This window comes from Moschus berezovskii, chromosome 15 (assembly GCF_049115385.1).
Source record: "Moschus berezovskii isolate FMDL1 chromosome 15, NW_MosBer_1.0, whole genome shotgun sequence".
NCBI classification, from domain to species: domain Eukaryota; kingdom Metazoa; phylum Chordata; class Mammalia; order Artiodactyla; family Moschidae; genus Moschus; species Moschus berezovskii.
The window spans coordinates 69,117,687-69,139,180 of NC_142474.1; the positions used below are offsets into that span (position 1 = coordinate 69,117,687).

At 46.2% G+C, this 21,494-nt stretch overlaps 1 protein-coding gene across 8 annotated transcripts in view; it reads left to right on the top strand.

Annotated features, from left to right (window-relative positions):
• The window catches only part of USP6NL (USP6 N-terminal like), a 217,159-nt gene extending 206,923 nt beyond the window's left edge, over positions 1-10,236 (top strand). For all 8 annotated transcript variants that reach the window (XM_055427518.2, XM_055427464.2, XM_055427492.2 and 5 more), the window contains one exon: positions 1,477-10,236. In XM_055427518.2, the coding sequence (XP_055283493.1) occupies positions 1,477-2,792 (1,316 nt within the window). In that variant the 3' untranslated portion in view covers positions 2,793-10,236. The remainder of the gene's footprint in view (positions 1-1,476) is intronic.
• The last annotated feature ends 11,258 nt before the right edge of the window (positions 10,237-21,494 follow it).

Below are 21,494 nucleotides of genomic sequence, written 5' to 3' on the forward strand. Positions count from 1 at the left end.
TAGGGAAACACAAAATTTATTTTTAGCTCAGTAACTCTGATTCTGGCAGCTCATCTATTTAAAGGTTATTTACCATCATTCTCTGCTCCCTCCCAAAGAAAAGCTCATTGAACTTTTTTAATATCTCAAAATTATGATATGTGGGTAGATAATAGTTATTATCACCTAAACCATGAGCTGCATGGAAACAAGGTGGCGTCTGCCTGCTCACAGCTGTGGACCCATGGCTTCCTCCTAACCATTTGTTAGTTAGGGGGACATCTGAAGAGAGAAACGACTTATTTTTAAGTGAGAATGTATGATTTTGCAGTGACCGGTAGAAAGCATATATCTTAAACTTTGGAATTTTTACAAGTGAAGTCTGTTATCTTTTCAAGATGGTATTTATGGGTGTCCATATTATGGTGGCTTGTTTTTAAACAGTGTTTACTAAATGCACATTCCTTTAATTCCTGTTTAATTTTGTGATGTTATTTGAAATGTAAAACTGCTGCTAAGTCACTTCAGTCGTGTCCGACTCTGTGTGACCCCATAGATGGAAGCCCACCAGGCTCCCCTATCCCTGGGATTCTCCAGTCAAGAACACTGGAGTGGGTTGCCATTAAAAGTATCAATAGAATTTTCTCTTTTTTCCTTTTTTTGCATTTAAAGTAGGACCTTGTTAGAATATTAATTTGGAAGTACAGAATATTGTTTCTTTTTATCCTGTGGAGTTACTTGAGAGAATAATAATGAGCTATTTGGGTACAACTTGGAGCCACAATTGGTCATCAGTTGACCTTTAAACCTGGCAGACTTGCTTGAAGTTGACAGAAACTATTTTACTGAGATTCTAAACTCGTTTAGTTGAGGAATGCTTAAGTGCAAGGAATGTAATGGTAAGACACTGAACTACTGACCTGCAAGACTGTTTTAGCAATAGAAATGAGAATATCAGCTTTGCATTTTTCAAAAAGTAGGTAATAATATAGCTTAACAAAATTTAAGAATCATCTTATACAATTCTGTGACCCATACTCATGGGGGTTCCCTGTTGGCTCTGATGGTAAAGAATCTGCCTGCAGTGCAGGAGACCCAGCTTTGATCTGAGGGTCCAAAAGATCCCCTTGAGAAGGGAATGGCTACCCACTCCTGTATTCTTGCCTGGGAAATCCCATGGACAGAGGAGCCTGGTGGGCTACAGTCCATGGAATCCCAAAGAGTGGGACACTACCGAGTCACTATCATCTTTTTTTTACTACTCATATAAGGTTATATAAAATCTTCCCATCTGCACATTGCCCAATAAGACTTCTGAGTTTTGGAATGTTTTCGTGTCAATCTCTCTAAAAAATGCTTCTCCTAAGCTACTAAAATTCTGCATGTCTCTGTGTGGGTATGCATGTTGAGTGCGCACGTGAAGAGTAAGCATTAATTCATTGATGTAAGTCTTAGGTTTGGTACTGTTTGCTCATGTGAATGTGTCTTTCCCTTTAGGCAAAGAGGATGAATTTCCAAAGAAACCTTTGGGGCAGCTTCCCCCTGAAGGTCAGTCGGCTGGTGTTACTCACCTGAGCAACGGACAGAGGAGCGTGGGCAGGTCGAGTCCCCACCCTGGCAGTCGGAGAGGCAGCGGCTCGCCCCACAAGACCCACGAGGCCTCCCCGCCCCAGCCGCGCCGGACCGGCACCCCCGAGAGGGCGAGGCAGCAGCGGCGGAAGTCGTCGGACGAGGAGGGTAAGCGGCGGCTTCGCGACGAGGCGCAGGCGCAGAGGAGACTGCCGCCGGGCGCCCCGGACGGCTCCGGGCAGTACAACCACGCGGCGGCCAATGAGAACAGCAACGCCACCTCGCGCGCCCGGAAGGAGTTCGCGCCCCGCTGGCACAAGCCTTCCGAGGCCGCGGTTCTGGAGAAGACCGCCAAGGCCGCCGTGGACGGCCGGAGCCGGGCCGCAGCCCCCGCGAGGCAGAAGACGAAGGCGCTGGACGCAGACGAGGGCAAGCGCGGCTCCACGGCCTCCCAGTACGACAACGTGCCCGAGGACGGCCCGGGCGGCGCCGTGGAGGAGGCGCTGGAGCGCGCGCGGGCGCAGAGCCCCCGGAGGCCCGCCGAGCCCGGCGCCAGCCCGTCCAGGGCCGCGCCCAAGTTCGCCTTCAGAGTCCTGCCTTCGAGTTCCGCCCAGCACCCGGAAGATCGCGGGGCCGCGCACCCTCCTTCGTACAGTAACCCCCCCACCTACCAGGGCAGCTCTCCAAAACGGGTCCCCGCCGCCAACAGCAGCTTCCCGTTTCCCCCCGGGCCACACACAAACCCTCCCCGGAGACCTTACGGCTCCACGCTTTCAATCAGCGCTTCTCCAGAGAAATCTTACAGCCGCCTGACTCCTGTGGTCCAGCCGTCAAGTCGAATAGAAGTTCTCCCTGTTGATCTTGGTGCCGGCGGATATTCGGGCAATTCAGGGTCCCCAAAGAATGGGAAATTCATCCTTCCTCCAGGGGATTGTTTGCCAGATAACAGAAAATGGTCCGAGGTTGGTTACACGTGGAGACCAGAGATGCACGGACAGCCGTGGACAAGAGATGTCAACCGTGGCCACTTGAGCAGTTTCCCAAGACACCCCACGTTTCACCACGCCCCCTATCAGGACCACGCCCTCCCCTCAGTCTCCGTAGATGGTCCAGTGCGGTATAGAACTTCCCCAGCTCTGGAAGATGCCACTTCACCCGGGTTTCAGTATTCAGGGCCTTCACCTCCTGCGTATCACTACAGAAATCGGGATGGCCTCTCCATGCAGGAGTCAGTATTGCTGTAAGAATTCATCTGTACTTGCTGCAGACAAGAGAACAGAAACCGTATGAGACCTGAATTGCTACGTTTATAATTGCCAAAGCAGTATTTTATACGATTGTAAAGAACTCGCACAGTTCTCATGTATGTCAGTAATAAGAATATATGAAAGTGATTTCATCCCCACCTAGATGCTGCTTAAAGATGAGCTTTTAACGTGCATCATCACCGAACCCATTAAAAGGAATTTAACCTGGAAACATAGCAATAGCATTTAGGGATGCACGCACAGTTTCATTTATATCTTTCTCCAAAATCTGAATATTTGTACTCTCTTAAGCCCATTCTATTTTGAGTAATGTTACAAAGCACTGAAAAGCAGTAGAATAGATATTTTTAAGGCTCTACCTAGTGTATGTGTTTTTTAATAGCTACTATATAGGCATCTACCCATATACAGTCAAACACAGAACTAAGAAATGTTTAAAGAAAAGAACTTTTAATCTAGATCCATGGAATAATTTAGTCTTTTCCCTAACTTACCTTTTAGTCAAGTTCTGTCCGTCCCCCTCGTCCCACCCCCGTTTTATTTTTAACCCAGGTCCTAAACTGGAGGGTTTGCCCTGACTTGATTCAGCATCTCATGGAACGCTCAGCTTTCTCGTTCAGCTTCTCCTTTAGTTTTCAATCTGAAAGTTAAAGACATGGGAGAGAAAGGCTAACCACTTAATGGTGCTTAAAAAATCAGTGCAGTTGAAGTTTTGTTTTCAAAAGTGCAGCACGCAGTGTGTCCGTGTTCACAGAGAAATCAGCTTTTGTGTGTCTGTGCCCTTTTTTCTGGTCTGACTCCTGTAAAGCTCAGAGCAGAATATGCTTGCCAGACGCCCAGGAAGTACGTGCATAACTCTCCAGTGGATGCCAGCTGAAGTTGCAAGTTACCAATCATCAGTCACTCATAGCAGAACCAACTGCTTTGAAATTCATTTGAAAGCAGGATCAACAATATGGTCCTTTCTTCTGTCCCTTAAATTCCTGTGAAACCTCCCTACAAAGGGCAGGGAGATACTTACATGGTCTTTTCCTGGCCCTCTTCCTTTAGAGAATGTAGTCAGTGGATATTGCTGCTCTTAGGCCCTTAGATTATTGCTTTGTAAAATTGTAAAAAACGATCCTAATTATTACTAGGAATGTCAGATTTTGGTCCCCCCCACCTTTTTTTTTTTTTTTATTAGCGTGGCTATCATATTTTCAGAAATCTTTTTTTGGTTGGTTGTTTCAGTGAAAGTTCAGTTTCATGGTAACAAATCAGCAATGTATTTCAGAATATTCTTTTACACTACAATGACCAAAACAGCGACCAAGTTTTGGGCACTCCAAGAAAGTGTGTCTTTGGGTTTCACTGGAGAGCTTGTTTTCACCCTCACTTTGCTCTTGTTGGAACAGTAGAGAATAGAAAACCTAACACTGATGGTTCTTATAAGTTGGGGCTTTTAAGCTTCAAGGTACAGAAGTATATGTTTTAAAATGAGAGTAACATTTGTTTAGCTAGTGAATGTGACAATATTTTTTATGTATATAATGAGTCTAATGTAATTTTAATCAACTTGGTAATGATGTTATTAAAGGGCAAAACAAATGCAGTGTATTAGCAGCTGAGCACTGCAAAGAAACTCCAACAAAATCCAAATACTACAAGGCTCCCGACTCAGATCATGTGGAAGCTCAGAAATAAATGTATATAGAAATGTAGCTGGGGATGTGAACTCCAATTTTAAACCATGATTCTGTGACTTGTAATAATCCAAGCTGTACAATTTAGTTTATGATAGCAGCATCAGCGCTGCTTCAAAATATATATATATCAACAGTGGTAAATACTGTAGATTTATATATATATATATGCAAAAATATATACACACACACTATTTTCTTATGTCATCTATGACATTTTTTATCTGTATACTTTTTTTGATGTGATTGTTTTTAACATGCTGAAGAAGTATATTTTGTTTGTGTCTTTTATGTGCTTTTTTCATATGGCATCTCTGATTTTTCTAAACCTTGTTCCCTTCTAACTGAGTAGATATGACCCAGTATTTGCCTCCATGACTATATATATTGCAGTTCTATGTTACATGCTTTACTAGTTTCCAGTAATTCTGTATTTAGAACCGTATCACCTGCCTTTATTTAATCAGCCATTTTTAATAGCTTACAAGTCTGTTAGTATGTGAAATTCACTCAGTTGTGTCCAACTCGTTGCTACCCCTATGGACATATAGTCATGGAATTCTCCAGGCCAGCATACTGGAGTGGGTAGCCTTTCCCTTCTCCAGGGGATCTTCCCAACCCAGGGATCGAACCAGGTCTCCCTCATTGCAGGCGAATTCTTTACCAGCTGCGCCACAAAGGGAAGCCCTTTAAATAGCAATAAGGAATTATTTTCAGTTTTCCCCCATTGTGAAATGTAGCTGTTGGTTTTTCAAGTAGGAAAATTTAATTTGAACTTACTTTGCCACCATCCAGTTTTACTCTTTAAATTTATCTTTTAATAAAAGATAAATAATGAAATGTTAAAAGATGGAGTAATATTCGTATAGGAGGTTAAGTATATTTATAAAAAATCTGGTAAGGATCTTCATTTTTTTCTCTAGATATATAGGAGGAAAATATTTTACCACTATTAAGTCTTTTCTTGATAGCAGTTTTGCTTAACAAAGTAAGCACTTTGGTATAGTTTATATATTTTTTTTTAATAATTTGAAAAATTAAAGAAACTAGACGTAGTGTCTCAAAGAGTTTTAAAACTTCAACTCTTTCAGGTGCTTATGTTGTTTCCAGGATGTTTAAAACAGAAGACAACTTTGGGGGCCAATAGATGTCTATACTGTCAAACCAGACATACAGGGGAGGAACAAAATTACTTTTTCTCCTGCCCTCTAGGTTCTCCATCCAGACCTCGTAGATTGGGCAGATAAAGGACAGACAAGCAGGAGAAAAGCAACCAAAAGGTCTTTAACATGTGTGTCCTGCCTTCACGTGGTATCCAGTGATGAGTTGCTCCAAGGGAGGGTTAGCTTGGGGTTTCTCCACCCAGCTTAGTTGGGGAAAGGGATGGGGAAGAAAGGGCACTTACGTAAAAGCAAATGACTTTCTAAAAAATAAATGGGCCTTTAGCAAAGCAGAGGGGAGAAATGATCATTTGTCCTGGGGGCTGCGTGGGGTGCCAGAAGAGGTTATAAAGTTGCCTGGGGAGGGGATTTATGACAATTGCGTTCTTTGGAAAGGCTCTGCTTTTAGGCAGGTAAAGGATTTCAGGGACTCAGATAACTTCAGCTCAAAAATCATTTGTACCCCCAAAGTGGCCTGCTTTGGGGTGACAGGTCCTGATCCCCTTCACCATCAATAACAGAATGTTTCTCTAAAGAAGGAAAAGAGATTCAGTCAGTGGGACATCTCCAAAGAAGAAAAATAGATGTTTACAGGATGTGATGTGATTATTTTAACTTTTTTTCGTTTTGAGAAGATTCTGATGCTAAGTTTTATGTCACAGTGAGTGTCACTTTATATTTGTAATCATTTCTGATCTTTGTCTCAGGGCTCATTACACCATAAGCACAAAAATGATGCCTAGTCAATATTTTGCTAAGATCTCTTTTCTTTACTTTTTTTATGGTTAGAGAAAAACATTCCAGGTCCACAAATAGGGCTTTATTCACACAGGATCTACGGCTTAATCTTCTGGAAATATTATTACTTCTCAGTTATCTTTTAGATTCACGCCTTTGTTTTCAGATGCTCTTGATTGTGGGTTATTTAAGATTGGTTTTGGCAGTCTGTTTCTTTGTTTTAATTGTACTTTAATGGATTTTAAATTTCATTTCTAATATTAACATTAATATTTATCGATCAGACAGTTTTAATAAGTCAGACTTTACTTTTACAATGACGTAAGGTGTTCAGAACAGGAAGAAAGGATTCTATTTAACATTTATTTGTGAATTGTACTCTCAGAAGGGTTTTCAGTTACAGATAAATCTAAGCATAACTGCCACCATTTTATCAGTAAAAATCCTGAAAAACAGAGGAAAAAATAACAGATTTCATAAGAGTGAATTTTGACCCCTGCTGCTCGTTAGAACTAACTGGGGAAATTTTTTTTTAATCAATTGTATATTCCCACTGTGAGCTGTCTCAAAAATTCTTAACAGACACCTTTCAGAGTTTTGAAACTGATTTCAGGTAAGTTAGGAAAATTTCGACTGGAAAGATGAACATCCCCAGCCATGTCACGGTTCTGATGAACTGCTGGCGGTGGTGGGAAGTGGCAGTGACTTCAGCCCAAGGCCAGACCCTGTGCTTCCTCTCATCACCTCTTACAACAGTTCTTCCAAATAGGTCGAGCCTCACGAGGATTTCCGTTTTCCTGGATAACTTCTGTCACTTTCCTTAAGTGACCTGCTGAAAAGAGGCCCAAGCTGTCAGGAAGCCCATGGAGAAGCCGAGAAGGTGCTGCACACTGGTGTCCACCCAACCAGTCAGCATTTCATTGAGCCGCTACAGTGTACTAGTTGCCTTGGGACTGTGCTGGGTTCATGCTTCAAGATAGGAAGTGTGTTTTATAGCCTGTGTCTCAGTTCAATGTTGGCGATGGGACGTGTACAGGTGACCATTGTGGGCACAGAAAAGCCCAGTGCTGGAGGGTTGGGGAGGGCCTGTGCGGGAGAATGCACAGAGTAGTCGGACTGAAGGGAAGGGGAGGGGCGTTTCTAGAGAAGGGAGGGACGAGCAACCTCATGGTGTGGGGAAGTTCTGGCTCTGGTGTGTGTGTCTGGGATGGGGTGGGAAAGTCTGCAGAGACCTGTCCTGGGGGCCTGTGTGCCCTATGGAGGAGAATGTAGGGGTACAGGCCTGGGGGAAGTTTGGACAGTTGCAACAGGTGTTATTTCTAAAAGGTGGTACAGATCTCAGCACCAGGGGAGAAATTACCAAGAAAAGGTGATGAACTTGAGAACTATTTACCAAGTAAAAATCGGTGAAACTTGATAATTGGTTGAATGTAATCATAACAATTAAGGATAATAGCTAACATTACTGAATGCTCCCTGTGTGTCTGGCATTGTGCTAGGCATATTACCTGTATTAACTCAATTCTCACAATAACTGAAGTGCATGACCTTAATTCCCAGTTTACATATGAGAAAACTAAGGCTCAGGGAGTTGAAGTGACTTGCCCCAAGTTACGCAGCTGGTAGGAAAAGAGACCCAGGCAGGACTTGAATCTGAGTCTAGAACTTCCATTCCCTCACTGATAATTTTAAGCAAGTATTATTTACCTACCATAAAATTCACCCATTTAAGTATATACATCAGTGATTTTTTAGTAAATTTACAGAGTTGTGCAACCATCACAGCAAACCAATCTTAGAACATTTCCATTGCCTCAAAAAGCTCTTTTCCCCATTTGCAGGACCCATTCCCACCCACAGCTTCAGGCAACTGTTAATCCACCTTCTATCTTTATGATTTGCCTTTTCTGAACCTTTCATAGAAATGGAATCAGACAATACTTGGGGTTTTTGCATCTGCCTTCTTTTGCTTTTTGAGGTTCATCCGTGGGTAGCAAGTGTCAGTATCCACTTTCTTCTTTATTGCTGAATAGGATTCTGTTGTTTGACTATCACATTTTGTTCCTCAAGTCACCAGTTGATAGACATTTGGATTATTTTCACACGCGCTATGACCATTTGTGTCAAGTGTTTGTGTGTGGCCTTGTTTTCATTTTCCTTGGGTGTATATTTAGGCGTGCTGTTGCTAGCTTTTATGATAAGCTTGTGTTTAACTTTTTAAGAAGCTGCCACACTCTTTTCCATCATATCTGTATCATTTACCTTCCCACCAACAACGTATGAGGGGTCTGATTTCTCCATGTCCTCACTGATGCTTGTTGTTTTATATTTTTGGTTAAAGCCTTTCTAGTGGGTGTGAAGTGATATCTCATTGTGACTTTGATTTGCATTTCTCAAATGGCTAATGATGTTGAGCATCTCTTCATGCTTTTATGACTCATTCGTGTGTATTCTTTGGTGAAATCTCTATTCATATCTTTCGCTCACTTGTTTAATTGGGTTTTCTTATTTTTTAAAAGTAAGCATTCTTAAAATACTCTGGATACAAGTCCTTTGTAAGACATAAGATTTGCAAATATTTTCTCCCAGTCTGTGACATGTTTTTTCATCTTCTTAATGATGTCTTTTGAAGTATGAACGTTTTTTATTTTAATGAAGTCCAGTTTATTGTTTTTTCCTCTATGGATCATGCTTTTTTATTGTATCTCTCTGCCTAACCCAAGGTGACAAATGATTTTTCTCCCACGTCTTATTTCAGAAGTTTTACAGTTTAGCTCTTACATTTAGCTCTATGAGCCATGTCAAATTATTACTGTATAAGGTATGAGGGAAGGATCTAAGTTGATATGCATGTTCAGTGGTCTCAGAACCAAGTTTAAAAGACAGTGCTTTCCAAAACTGAATTGCCTTAGTGCCTCTATTAAAAAATCAATGAATCATACAAGTGTTTAAATTTCGAAAACAAGAAGTGTGATCCAACTTTGTTCTTTCTCAAGTTGTTTTGACTCTTCCAGGTCCAGTGTTATGCTTCTTTTGTTAAAGTTATTCCTGCTGTATTTTTCTTGCACTTGTGACTAGAATTGTGTTCTTCAGAACCTGTATGCTTGCATACATCATTCTGTACTGCTGAGGGGAAGGGAAGGCCAGAGGTTGATTTCTGCAGTTCCCTGGTTGGGCCGTGGGAGGGACAGTGAGGCCACCATCTGATGAATCCAGGAGAAGGAGTGGGTTTAGGGTTGGCGAGGAGGTGGCTTCTGTTTGGACCCAAAGAATTGAACAGTGGGGTACGGACGCATCGTGCTGATGGGCAGCTGGCGATTGCGGAGAGATTTGGACTTGCCTGCATGCAGGGTTCAAGTCATAGGAGAGCACCTGCCTGGGGAGTAGATGAGCTGAGGACGGGAGAGCAGGGCGCACTGACAGCTGAGAGGTGCCCCAGGGAAGGGAGCGTGAAGGACTCGGAGGGACCGGCCTGGACTGGTTCCACCGCACACAGAGGCCCGGTGATTAAGGACGGAGCTTCCGCGTCACACTGAGTCCAGCTTGAAGTTGGCGCCTGAGGCTTCCGCCGGCCTCCGTCGTGGGGAAGGAGGAGCCCTTCTCTGGGGAATGCCTTAGTGCCTTAGTGCAGACCGTAGTGCTCCTTTCCGGGAGCTGTGAGGATTCAACAAGCTGATTGGCACACAGTGTCCAGGACGGCATCACCACGCAGTAGTAAGGAGGCAGGCTACCTGCCCTCCCAGCCCCCGCAGAGCTGGGCGTTAGTGACCAGGAGGGCCACAGCCCTGACCTCATGGAGCTGAGAGTCTCATGAGCAACACAGCAGCACACGTATCACGACAGGACACATGGGGGGAGCGTGGCACTGGGGGGGGGTGGGAGGGGGGGGCGCTGGCTGAGGGGGTGCAGGTCCCAGGAAGGAGGAAAGGTCAGCAGCCTAAGTGCAGGAGAAAGATCCAGTGACTTGACTGAAGAGATGATTGGAGTTTGACAGGGTGTTGGGGCTGTCATCTGCTGTCACTCCTAGAGCCACGGCCAGGTTGGCACGTGTGGGAAGCAATGCCACTCTCTCCAGAGCAGGGTGGGGGCGTAGTGGGACGGTTGGGTCTACATGGGGAAAATGATGCCAGTTAGAGGGCAGTTCTGACCCTTCACACGCTTGGGAACCGCTACCAGGCTGCCCTTGATTTTATTCCAGTTTGTTACTTCCTGTATTCCTGGAGATTAAAATATCAATAATTAAAACTCCCTGTAGATCAAACTTTCCACTTGAATTTGGAGGAAAGTCAGCATAATTTGAAGATAAAGCCGGCTGCCATCAAGACAGCTCTCACGTCTTTCCCTGGAACACCCTTGACTTTGGAAAGCACTTCTGTAAGTTTTGCTGCAGGTGTGGTACCCTAAGGAGATTTGATGTGGGAGTCGCCGTGTGTGGGCGTGGAGAGGCTCACTTCTCTGAAAGCCAAATATGAATCCACAATGAACCACGGCCCCCAGATAGCTCAGCCGGTCTTGAATGGCTCCACTGATTCCCAGTGGAGAATCAGCTCCACTGAGATCCTGGTATGACTCTGGGCAGGTCCCTGAGCCTTTCTGGGCCTGGGTTCTCTGATCTGCAAACTCTGGAGGTGGAGGTTAGAGTCTGAAAAGGGTTCTGCCCCAAACTCTCTAAGGGGAGGGGGCCCCAACCCCAGCCTGTTTGCTTTATGCAGGTGCCGTGTCAGGTGGTCTGAAGATAGTGGTGAGCAAAGAACAGATGGCCTTGTGGCATTGTGGAGCAGGCGGACGTGTGGGGAAAGTTGGCATTCATGCTTTGTTACAGATGAAGACCCACATCTATGGCAGGGACCAGGAGGGCGGGGAACCCAGGGCGCTCAGCCCCTGTATGACAAGCACGAACATGATGCTTATGAGAAAAGATGCGGCTCAGATTGGACCGGCGGGGAAGTCACAACGGAAACACACAGAGGAAACCGGCTCACAGCCATGGGAAGTGAGGGACCCTCACAAGACAGCCAGGGAGCAGAGGATGGATGCAAAGGAGCAAATAAGACCTAGACACTCAGGTTGCTATATGAAGGCAGTGTTAAATCATCAACCACATCTGTGCCCTGGTCTGAGCTGCCACTCACCAGCAGGGTGAGCTTGGGAAAGCCACATTCCCTTCCAGGCCTCACTTTCTCAGCTCTAAAATGTGGGCTGGACACATTGGAGCTGGATGGGCTGGTGGAGATGACCTCGGAGAGCAGGTCTCAACCAGGGTGGTGAACCAGAGTCTCTTGGGAAGCTGCCCAAAATACTGGTGCCCAGGCCACCCCAGATGAATGAGGCAGATCTCTGGGGGTGGAGCTCAGGAATTAGGATTCTTGTTAAAAATTAAGCCCACAGCAGCTCAACAGTTCACGACTCTGTGATCTGTCCCTCAGACCCGAACCACGTGATGCAGTTGTATAGGAATAAGCCACAAGCAGCCAGAGTCCTGGGGTCGAAACCTTTGATGAGAAGCCACGAATGACATGCCTGCCTCTGCTGCCAAGCACACTGTTTTGACCATGAAGAAAGACATTGCTCCATCATTGTTGGTCTAGCTTCTGTGGCCTTCTTCTGTTACTGTCTGTGAGCACCTTACAGTCATGTGAGGGCATTTCTGTCTGGAGGATGGAGTGGTGTCTGGAAAGAACTCAGGTTTGCAGCAAGCTTGGAGATGAGTGTCAGCTTTTCCATTAGCCTTTCTGAACCTTAGCCTCTGTTATGAAATAGAGAAGATGAGGCGTTTTCCACAGGCCTGCTCTGAAGATGTACTGAGATGATGTACATGATGTGCGATACAGTGCCCGGGACACATGTGCTCAGTAAGGTTAAATGATGAATAGAAATGTTTGTATAGGGAATGGACTAATATCACATATTTGAAGTTTGTTTTTCCCCCTTGAGACTTGTGAAGTACCCCCTAAGTGGAATATGAGCAAAGAACAGGAAAAGAAAATATACAGATAGAGAAGCACAAAGCTATTAAACATATTCTCCATCCTGCCAGTAATTCAGTCGTTCAGTTGTGTCCGACTCTTTGTGACCCCACGATGTACTCTGCACATGGGCTTCCCTAGTGGCTCAATTGTTAAAAGAATCCACCTGTATTGTGGTAGACCTGGGTTTGATCCCTGGGTTGGGAAGATCCCCTGGAGAAGGGAACAGTTACCCACTGCAGTATTCTGGCCTGGAGAATTCCATGGACTGCATAGTCCATGGGATTGCAAAGAGTCGGACACCACTGAGCAATTTTCACTTCACTCTGCATAAAAGTTAAATAAGTAGGGTGACAATATACAGCCTTGACATACTCCTTTCCCAATTTGGAACCAGTCCATTGTTCCATGTCTGCTTCTAACTGTTGCTTCTTGACCTGCGTACAGATTTCTCAGGAGGCAGATAAGGTGGTCTCTTTAGGAATTTGTTGTGATCCACACAGTGAAAGTCTTTGGCATAGTCAATAAAGCAGAAGTAGGTGTTTTTCTGGAACTCTTGCTAAACGGAAGCAATGACCAACAAGGTCAGTTGGCAGAAAGGATCATGCCCTGCCAGTGGGAGGAAAAGTGCCTTCTCAATGTGCTGGGTCCCACACCACCGCATGAGCAGAAGTACAAGCAGAAAAAAAATGAGTGTAAAAGGATGTTTGTCTCTCCACTGTTAGAGAAAAAAAGGAAATAGCCTGGATTTCCAACAGCAGAGGATGGATTAAATTGAGGTTGAGTTAAGTTCAGTTGCTCAGTTGAGTCTGACTCGGAGACCCCATGGACTGTAGCATGCCAGGCTTCCCTGTCCATCACCAACTCCCAGAGCTTACCCAAACTCATGTCCATCGAGTAAGTGATGCCATCCAACCATCTCATCCTCTGTCATCCCCTTCTCTTCCCACCTTCAGTCTTTCTCAGTATCACGATCTTTTCCAGTGAGTCAGTTCTTCGCATCAGGTGGCCAAAGTATTGGAGTTTCAGCTTCAGCATCAGTCCTTCCAGTGAATATTCAGGACTGATTTCCTTTAGGATTGACTGATTTGATCTCGCAGTCCAAGAGACTCTCAAGAGTCTTCAACACCACAGTTCAAAAGCATCAGTTCTTTGGTGCTCAGCTTTCTTTATAGTCCAACTCTCATATCCATACATGACTACTGGAAAAATCAGCTTTGACTAGACAGACCTTTGTTGGCAAAGTAATATCTCTGCTTTTTAATATGCTGTCTAGGTTTGTCATAGTTTTTCTTCCAAAGAGCAAGAGTCTTTTAATTTCATGGCTATAGTCACCATCTGCAGTGATTTTCAGTTCAGTTCAGTCGCTCAGTTGTGTCCGACTCTTTGCGACCCCATGAATCACAGCACGCCAGGCCCCCCTGTCCATCACCAACTCCCGGAGTTCACTCAAATTCATGTCCATCGAGTTGGTAATGCCATCCAGCCATCTCATTCTCTGTCGTCCCCTTCTCCTCCCGCCCCCAATCCCTCCCAGCATCAGGGTCTTTTCCAGTGAGTCAACTCGTCACATGAGTTGGCCAAAGTATTGGAGTTTCAGCTTTAGCATCAGTCCTTCCAATGAACATCCAGGACTGATCTCCTTTAGAATGGACTGGTTGGATCTCCTTGCAGTCCAAGGGACTCTCAAGAGTCCTCTCCAGCACCACAGTTCAAAAGCATCAATTCTTTGGTGATCAGCTTTCTTCACAGTCCAACTCTCACATCCATACATGACCACTGGAAAAACCATAGCCTTGACTAGACAGACCTTTGTTGGCAAAGTAATGTCTCTGCTTTTTAATATACTATCTAGGTTGGTCATAACTTTCCTTCCAAGGAGTAAGCATCTTTTAATTTCATGGCTGCAATCAGCATCTGCAGTGATTTTGGAGCCCCCCAAAATAAAGTCTGTCACTGTTTCCATTGTTTCCCCATCTATTTGCCATGAAGTGAGGGGACTGGATGCCATGATCTTTGTTTTCTGAATGTTGAGCTTTAAGCCAAGTTTTTCACTCTCCTCTTTCACTTTCATCAAGAGGCTCTTTAGTTCTTCACTTTCTGCCATAAGGGTGTTGTCATCTGCATATCTGAGGTTATTGATATTTCTCCCTGCAGTCTTGATTCCAGCTTGTGCATCATCCAGCGCAGCATTTCGGATGATGTTCTCTGCGTACAAGTTAAATAAGGAGAGTGACGATATACAGCCTTGACGCACGCCTTTTCCTATTTGGAACTAGTCTGTTGTTCCATGCCCAGTTCTGTTTGTTCATGACCTGCATGCAGGTTTCTCAGGAGGCAGGTCAGGTGGTCTGGTATTCCCATCTCTTGAAGAATTTTCCACAGTTTTTTTGTGATCCACACAGTCAAAGGCTTTGACGTAGTCAATAAAGCAGAAGTAGATATTTTTCTAGAACTCTGTTCCTTTTTCTATGATCCAACGGATGTTGGCAATTTGATCTCTGGTTCCTCTGCCTTTTCTAAATTTAGCTTGAACATCTGGAAGTTCACGGTTCACATACTGTTGAAGCCTGACTTGGAGAATTTTGAGCATTACTTTGCTAGGACATGAGATGAGTGCAATTGTGTGGTAGTTTGAACATTCTTTGGCATTGCCTTTCTTTGGGATTGGAATGAAAACTGACCTTTTCCAGTCCTGTGGCCACTGCTGAGTTTTCCAAATTTGCTGGCATATTGAGTGCAGCACTTTCACAGCGTCATCTTTTAGGATTTGAAATAGCTCAACTGGAATTCCATCACCTCCACTAGCTTTGTTCATAGTGATGCTTCCTAAATCGGGGGTATAACCACATAAAAGAACACTAATACAATTCACTCTTTAAGAATAACAGAGATAGCCTGATATGTGCTGACATGCAAAGAGGTCTGATTTATTGCTCAGTTAACAGAGCTACAAACAGCATTCACCTAGACCTTGGTTGGCTTTCCAACGTCTGCCTTTGCATCAGGCCAACCTTGAAGCTAATGGCATTGTGCTGTTGAAGGTCATGCATCAGGTAGGGTCAGGGGTCACTTACCGTAGGTTTGGGAGGGCCAGGGAAGTTCTATGTACACAAGGCTTCAAAGCCTTGTGGGCAGACACTGAAAAGGTTTAGAACTGATGGGCAGGTATCTAGGATGTTAGAAGGAGCCATGTTGAAATAAGAGGGACATGGTCATGTATGGATGTGAGAGTTGGACTGTGAAGAAAGCTGATCGCCGAAGAATTGATGCTTTTGAACTGTGGTGTTGGAGAAGACTCTTGAGAGTCCCTTGGACTTCAAGGAGACCCAACCAGTCCATTCTAAAGGAGATCAGTCCTGGGTGTTCATTGGAAGGACTGATGCTAAAGCTGAAACTCCGATACTTTGGCCATCTCATGCGACGAGTTGACTCACTGGAAAAGACTCTAATGCTGGGAGGGATTGGGGGCAGGAGGAGATGGGGAGAACAGAGAAAGAGATGGCTGGATGGCATCACCGACTCGATGGACATGAGTTTGAGTGAACTCCAGGAGTTGGTGATGGACAGGGAGGCCTGGTGTACTGTGATTCATGGGGTCGCAAGGAGTCAGACACAACTGAGCGACTGAACTGGACTGAACTGAACTGAAGGAGGGCTTAGGACCCCTGAAGAGGAAAGGTGTCCCAGGCATGTAGGGATGAAAGCTAAGAGCCAGCTGAGACAGACAGGTCCCTCTGGTGCACCGTTTAAAGGTTTTAACAATAAATGAGCCTAACAGAGCTTGGGTGGAGCTCAAAGGAAATGGCAACCCACTCCACTATTCTTACCTGGAGAATCCCATGGGCAGAGGAGCCTGGTGGGTCACCGTCCATGGGGTTGCAGAGAGTCGGACACAACTGAGCAACTAAACAACAGCAGCAGCAAATGCCCATGCTCAGTGAAGAGGCTTTCAAACTTCCGTTCCCATCACCCCCGCCCCCAAACAGCCCTGCTGCTTCCCTGGCTGGTCTCTCAGTTCAGGGAGGAAGAAGGGTAGGAAATCAGAGGGGCCCCTGGGGCAGCCCTGAAAGGCAGCCGGGTGTCACAGGCCTGTCACCCTAAACCCAGGGCACTAGTGGAGGCCACATCCTGATCCCCCAAGGATGGTGTGGCCCAGGACAAAAGGGCACTTGCTTGTTTTCATATCAAAGCTAAAGGACAAGTGATGCCAGTGAGTGAAAGTTCAAAAGGCAATAACAGTGTTTTTTGGAAGTCAGACATCTCAGAAACATGGAGACCTTGAAGCAAGGGGAGTCCCATCCCTTCTAGTCTCTTCCTGCGAGTAAGTCGTCGCTGGACTTGTTTCTGTTTCAAAGCCTGTGTGGGAGGCTGTCTCCTCTTCCCTGCTGGCCCCTCAGAAACAGTGGCAGGTGTTTATCAGTTTGAGAAAGGGGTGGGGAAGTCGTAAGCCTGGACTTGTCCCATCTTTTTAAAAATCACCGGATGTTTCATTAGCCTGGGATAACCTATCTTTTGGAGTTCATAGATCAGTAAAATGATTTACAAAATTTGAGGCACATAGAACTGTCTTCTTTTTTTTTTGGTTGCTCCTTGTGGCATGTGGGATCTTATTTCCTCGAACCATGTGCCCTGCAGTGGAAGCACAGAGTCTTAACCACACAACCGCCAGGGAAGTCCTGTCCATTTTTATTTTGTCAAATATATTTGTTAAAAATATCTTAAAGAATGTTGTTACACACACATGAGAAAGGAAGAGCATAAACTCAGGAAAAATGGACAGTCCATCAAACTGAATGTAGTTAGCCTTTTAAATAATCCACTGTATTGACCTTTTTTTTGTGGTTGTTAACACCCTCATTGTCATGGCAGACTGGTGGAGACTGAGTGGGGCTTGGCCCTGGTGCAGTCATCAGCATTTAAAGGCCACTGAATTTGTGTTTGTTTGAGTACCAGATGATATGATTAGATTGTGGTTTGTAGAAAATTAAATTCTTCAGCTAAACCAGATGCTAAGCCTCTGCCCAGAATCGATATACTATTCGAAGGCCTGGAAACTAATAAACATACCATAACATTAATTTATGGATGGGTTGTTGGCAAATAACTTCAGAGAAGAAATCCAGGCTTGAAACAGCTTTTGTAATGCCAGATGGAGTGTGGATTTAATCAGTCCTGAGAAGGGATATCTGTACAGTGTCTTAAAAAAAAAAAAACACCTTAATCTGAGTCAGGTCTGAGATAAACTCTGAGAAAGCAGGGGAAACCAGAACCTAATTGAAAGTGTACAAGCAATTAAGCCCCATGCAAAGAAAACCGGAGGTTCTTTTATGATGAAACGCATTGGCAGGGTGCAGGGACAACTTACCCACCCAGAGTCCAGTCACCTGGCCGCTTCACCCAAGGACAAGAGGCCACAAGGGACTGGCCTCACTAACCAGGCGAACGTTCTGCACGCAGGGTGGCGGAGCTGGGGCGCAGCACCCTTGGAGAAACTCTCAGGATGATGGACTACACACACCTCCTCAGTACACTGTTTCTCTTCCTACCGTGTGTGCACACAGGCCAGACAGCTCAGCAGCGGTTCTTTACTTCTGCGTGTATGACTCTGTGGGGAGAAGACAGTGCAGTTCAGCTAGGCTGAAAGTTATAACCCATCTAATTCCTTAATGAAGTTGTAATAAAGGCTGTGTCCCTGCCATCTGCCACGCCTGGGCCTCCTGCCATGCAATCGATGGCAACACTGACCACCCCGTCCATACAGAACCCAGAGGCCCTACTATGTTTGTTTCCAGCAAATCTGTAGCCTCTGCCCTCCTGCCTTGCCCCTACCCCTGCTTCCTCCTAAAGCATGTTTTGAAGTCCCTGCTGAGACAAGTCACCCAGCCCGCTTGTCATGTGATGGAGCGGCAGAGTGTGGTGTCTACTGAAGACTTCATCTGGGCCTTTGGAGGCCAGTCATCTCCCCCGAGAGGACATCTGTGTTGACCATTTGACACAGGAGCCAACACCTTTCTGGCCCAAGAGGTCCCTGGCTTCTCTCCAAGGAGGTGTCTGAGGGTTATAACTCAGAGATCAGGAAAGAATGGAGACAGAGACCCAGGAGAGAGGCCCCCACTGAAGGTAAGAGCCTTTGTAAATGTGCCTTGTTACCTGAGTGGATGTGCAATAAGCATCTGTTGAATGAATGAGTCAAAGCAAATCAAAAAGGAAAAAGCTATTGCACATGAAGCTCGGGCATCACCACCAAGTGTCCTCCCACCGGTTCCTTCGCAGGCTCTCGTCTGAAACACTCTGGGGCCTGTGGGGACCTTGGAGTCCTCCTGAGAAGGTGAGCGGTGACTCTCTTCATGGGGTTGTGGCAGCTGTGAGTGGAGCTCCTGGACCTGGTTGATAGCAGAACCTGGACTAAAACCCGTATCCCGTGACCCCCAGCTCAACACGCTGTCCAATCTGTCAGGCTGTTGACCCAGCCAGGAAGTGTGCACCATCCGTGTGCACCCTGCTGCGGGCGAGCATGGGAGTGATTAACTCAGGTCCTGCCACTGACCTCAGTAAAGCCAGGGGCCTCCTTAAGAACTTGCATCCCAGAAGGAAGACTTGACCTTGATCCTGCTCTCCTCTTCTCCTTGGGCAAACCTTTTTACTCAGGGAGTTTACCTCTGCCTCCTTGTACAGTGAAGATGACGCCTAAGATCAGCAGATGAACGAATGGTGACTCCTCTGCACCTGTGCTGAGTGACAGACGAAGGGACAGGTGCCCAAGTTGCCACAATATTCCCTTACCTGCCGAGGAAGCACAGAGGGCTCTCCATTCTAGCCTAGAACCCAGGTGACGCTCCACACTGCATCAGCCTAGATTTTTTTCTGGGTTGTTTGAAGCAAAAGAAGTAGTGCATCCCCTTCCCTTTTTCCTTCCCTCTTCTCCCTTGAACAGTTACTGAGTATTTGCTGTGTATTGGGCACTGGTGATAGAGCAGTGAGGGGTTTCCCTGGCAGCTCAGACAGGAAGAACCTGCCTGCACTGTGGGAGACCTGGGTGTGGTCCCTGGGTCAGGAAAATCCCCTGGAGATGGGAATGGCAACCCACTTCAGTATTCTTGCCTGAAGAACCCCACGGCCAGAGAAGCCTGGCGAGCTACCGTCCATGGGGTCCCAGAGGGTTGGACATGACTAAGTAGCTAACACTTTCGCTACACTGTAGAGCAGAGAACAATGGCCCACACCCTCATGGGGCTCACATTCCAATGAGGGAGACAAGTCAACACATAGCAAGGTAGCCAGTGAGGAAACAAAGCATGGGGAGAGGGTTGGAAGGGGTTGTGGTTTTATTTAGGATGGTCAGTGAAGACCACCCCCCAGTCTCCTGGGGAGAAGTTGACCTTTGAGAATGGACTGGAAGGAGAGGGCAAGACATTTAGGTATTTGGAGGAGAGTCTTTCAGACTGAAGGAGTAGCTAGTGCACATGTCCTAGGGCAGGAGTGGCCCATTTGCTTGAGAAGAACAGGAGGGGCCACGAGGCTGAAGCCGAGAGTGTGTGAGGGGCCGAGACATCTATGAGACAGGTCTGGGGCCAGATCCTGAGATTATGAGGTCATTAGAAAGACGGGAAATCACTGGAGGATTATGAGCAGTAAATAGGTTGATGTGACTTTTGCTTATCTGCTGGTTAAGGAACAGGTCAGGGTGTGCAGAGGGCAGGTGGCAGCAGGTGGAGGAGCTGGCACATCTCAGCCATTAACCAAGGGGAGGCGACGAGACCACGGACAGGGCGGGCCAGTGAGGAGCGAGAAGTGGTGAATATATTTACAATATTTTTCAAAAATGGCACCAACACCCTTGGTGCTGGACTGGATGTGGGTTGTGAGCCAAGGAAAGGACCACTGCAGATGTTTGGAGTCTCTTTTTGGCTGAGTAGCTTGGAAGAGAATGTGCCCTGAACTGCGACAGGGAAGATGTGGGAAGGGCAGAGGGCGCGTGAGGGCACTCGTGTCAGGTGTATTAACCTTGAGTTAATGTGGAATAAGAATAAGAGCAGCCTGTGTGTACTGAGCTCTTCCTCGGCATCAGGCACTGGGCAGAGCATCTTACAGACAGCGTCCCGTTCAATCCTACAGCAGCGCTATTGTTGTCTCCATTTTAGATGTGAGAAAATGGGCAGTTGCGCCCATTCACAGCCTGACAAGACCTCCTGCAACAGCAGCAAAAGTAGATCTTTCCTGTTTAATTGTTCTGTCCTAACTGCACGGTCATGGCTCGTATTGGCTTGTCACACTCTTAGTGAAGAGATGAGTTTTCTCCTTGCTCCCACTCAACAGTGAGAGATTATTGGCTTTGTTCTGCTCCTGGAGCCCCGCTGATGCTCCACAGACACTTGAATGACTGGTGACTGAGCTTGTGGAACGTGTGGACACCGGCCACAGGCTGGGCTGCGCGCATTTCTTGCCTGCGAGTGGGGAGGCCGAAGAGCAGGGCACCGGGTGGGGTCCGTCCCTCTACTGGGCACATGACAGGTTCGGGGGCGAGTGAACTTGAAAACCAAGGGCACGGACGGTTCACGGTGAGCAACTGGGCTTCATAACTAGAAACATCGAAAATAGAAAATCTGAATCGGCACCTGAGGTGAGCAGCCTGGAGCAAAGTATGAGTTGTGGGGTAGGGGCGGGGGGAGGGGGGCAGTTCACGGCTCATCTGTGGGACTAGGGATGCTTTGCTGTTACCTAGCTGGTGGAGTCCCAAAGAGGCCAGCGGTGTGCACTGAACAGCAGAGAAGTGGGAAGAGCTCCAGGTGTCCCATTCAAAAAGTGTACTCATTACCTGTTGGCTGAGTAACTAATCACCCCAAACAGGGTGGCTCACGACCACCATGTTGATTTACGATGTCTTACAATCCAGGAGCGGCCGGTGACGTCTTGGAGGCTTGTCACTGCAGTCTGACTGTCAGAAGCCTGTGCCCATGGTTGGCTCTCGTTCAGGGGCAGAGAAGCAGGCTCACCTTTCTTTGGGAGGTGAATCCAAGAATATGCTGGCATGTTTTATAACCACACAGAGTCGTGTGACGTGGCCTGGGATCTCATCATTATACTATCCTCCTGATTATCCAGGACGCTTATCATCTATCCAGTGGAAAG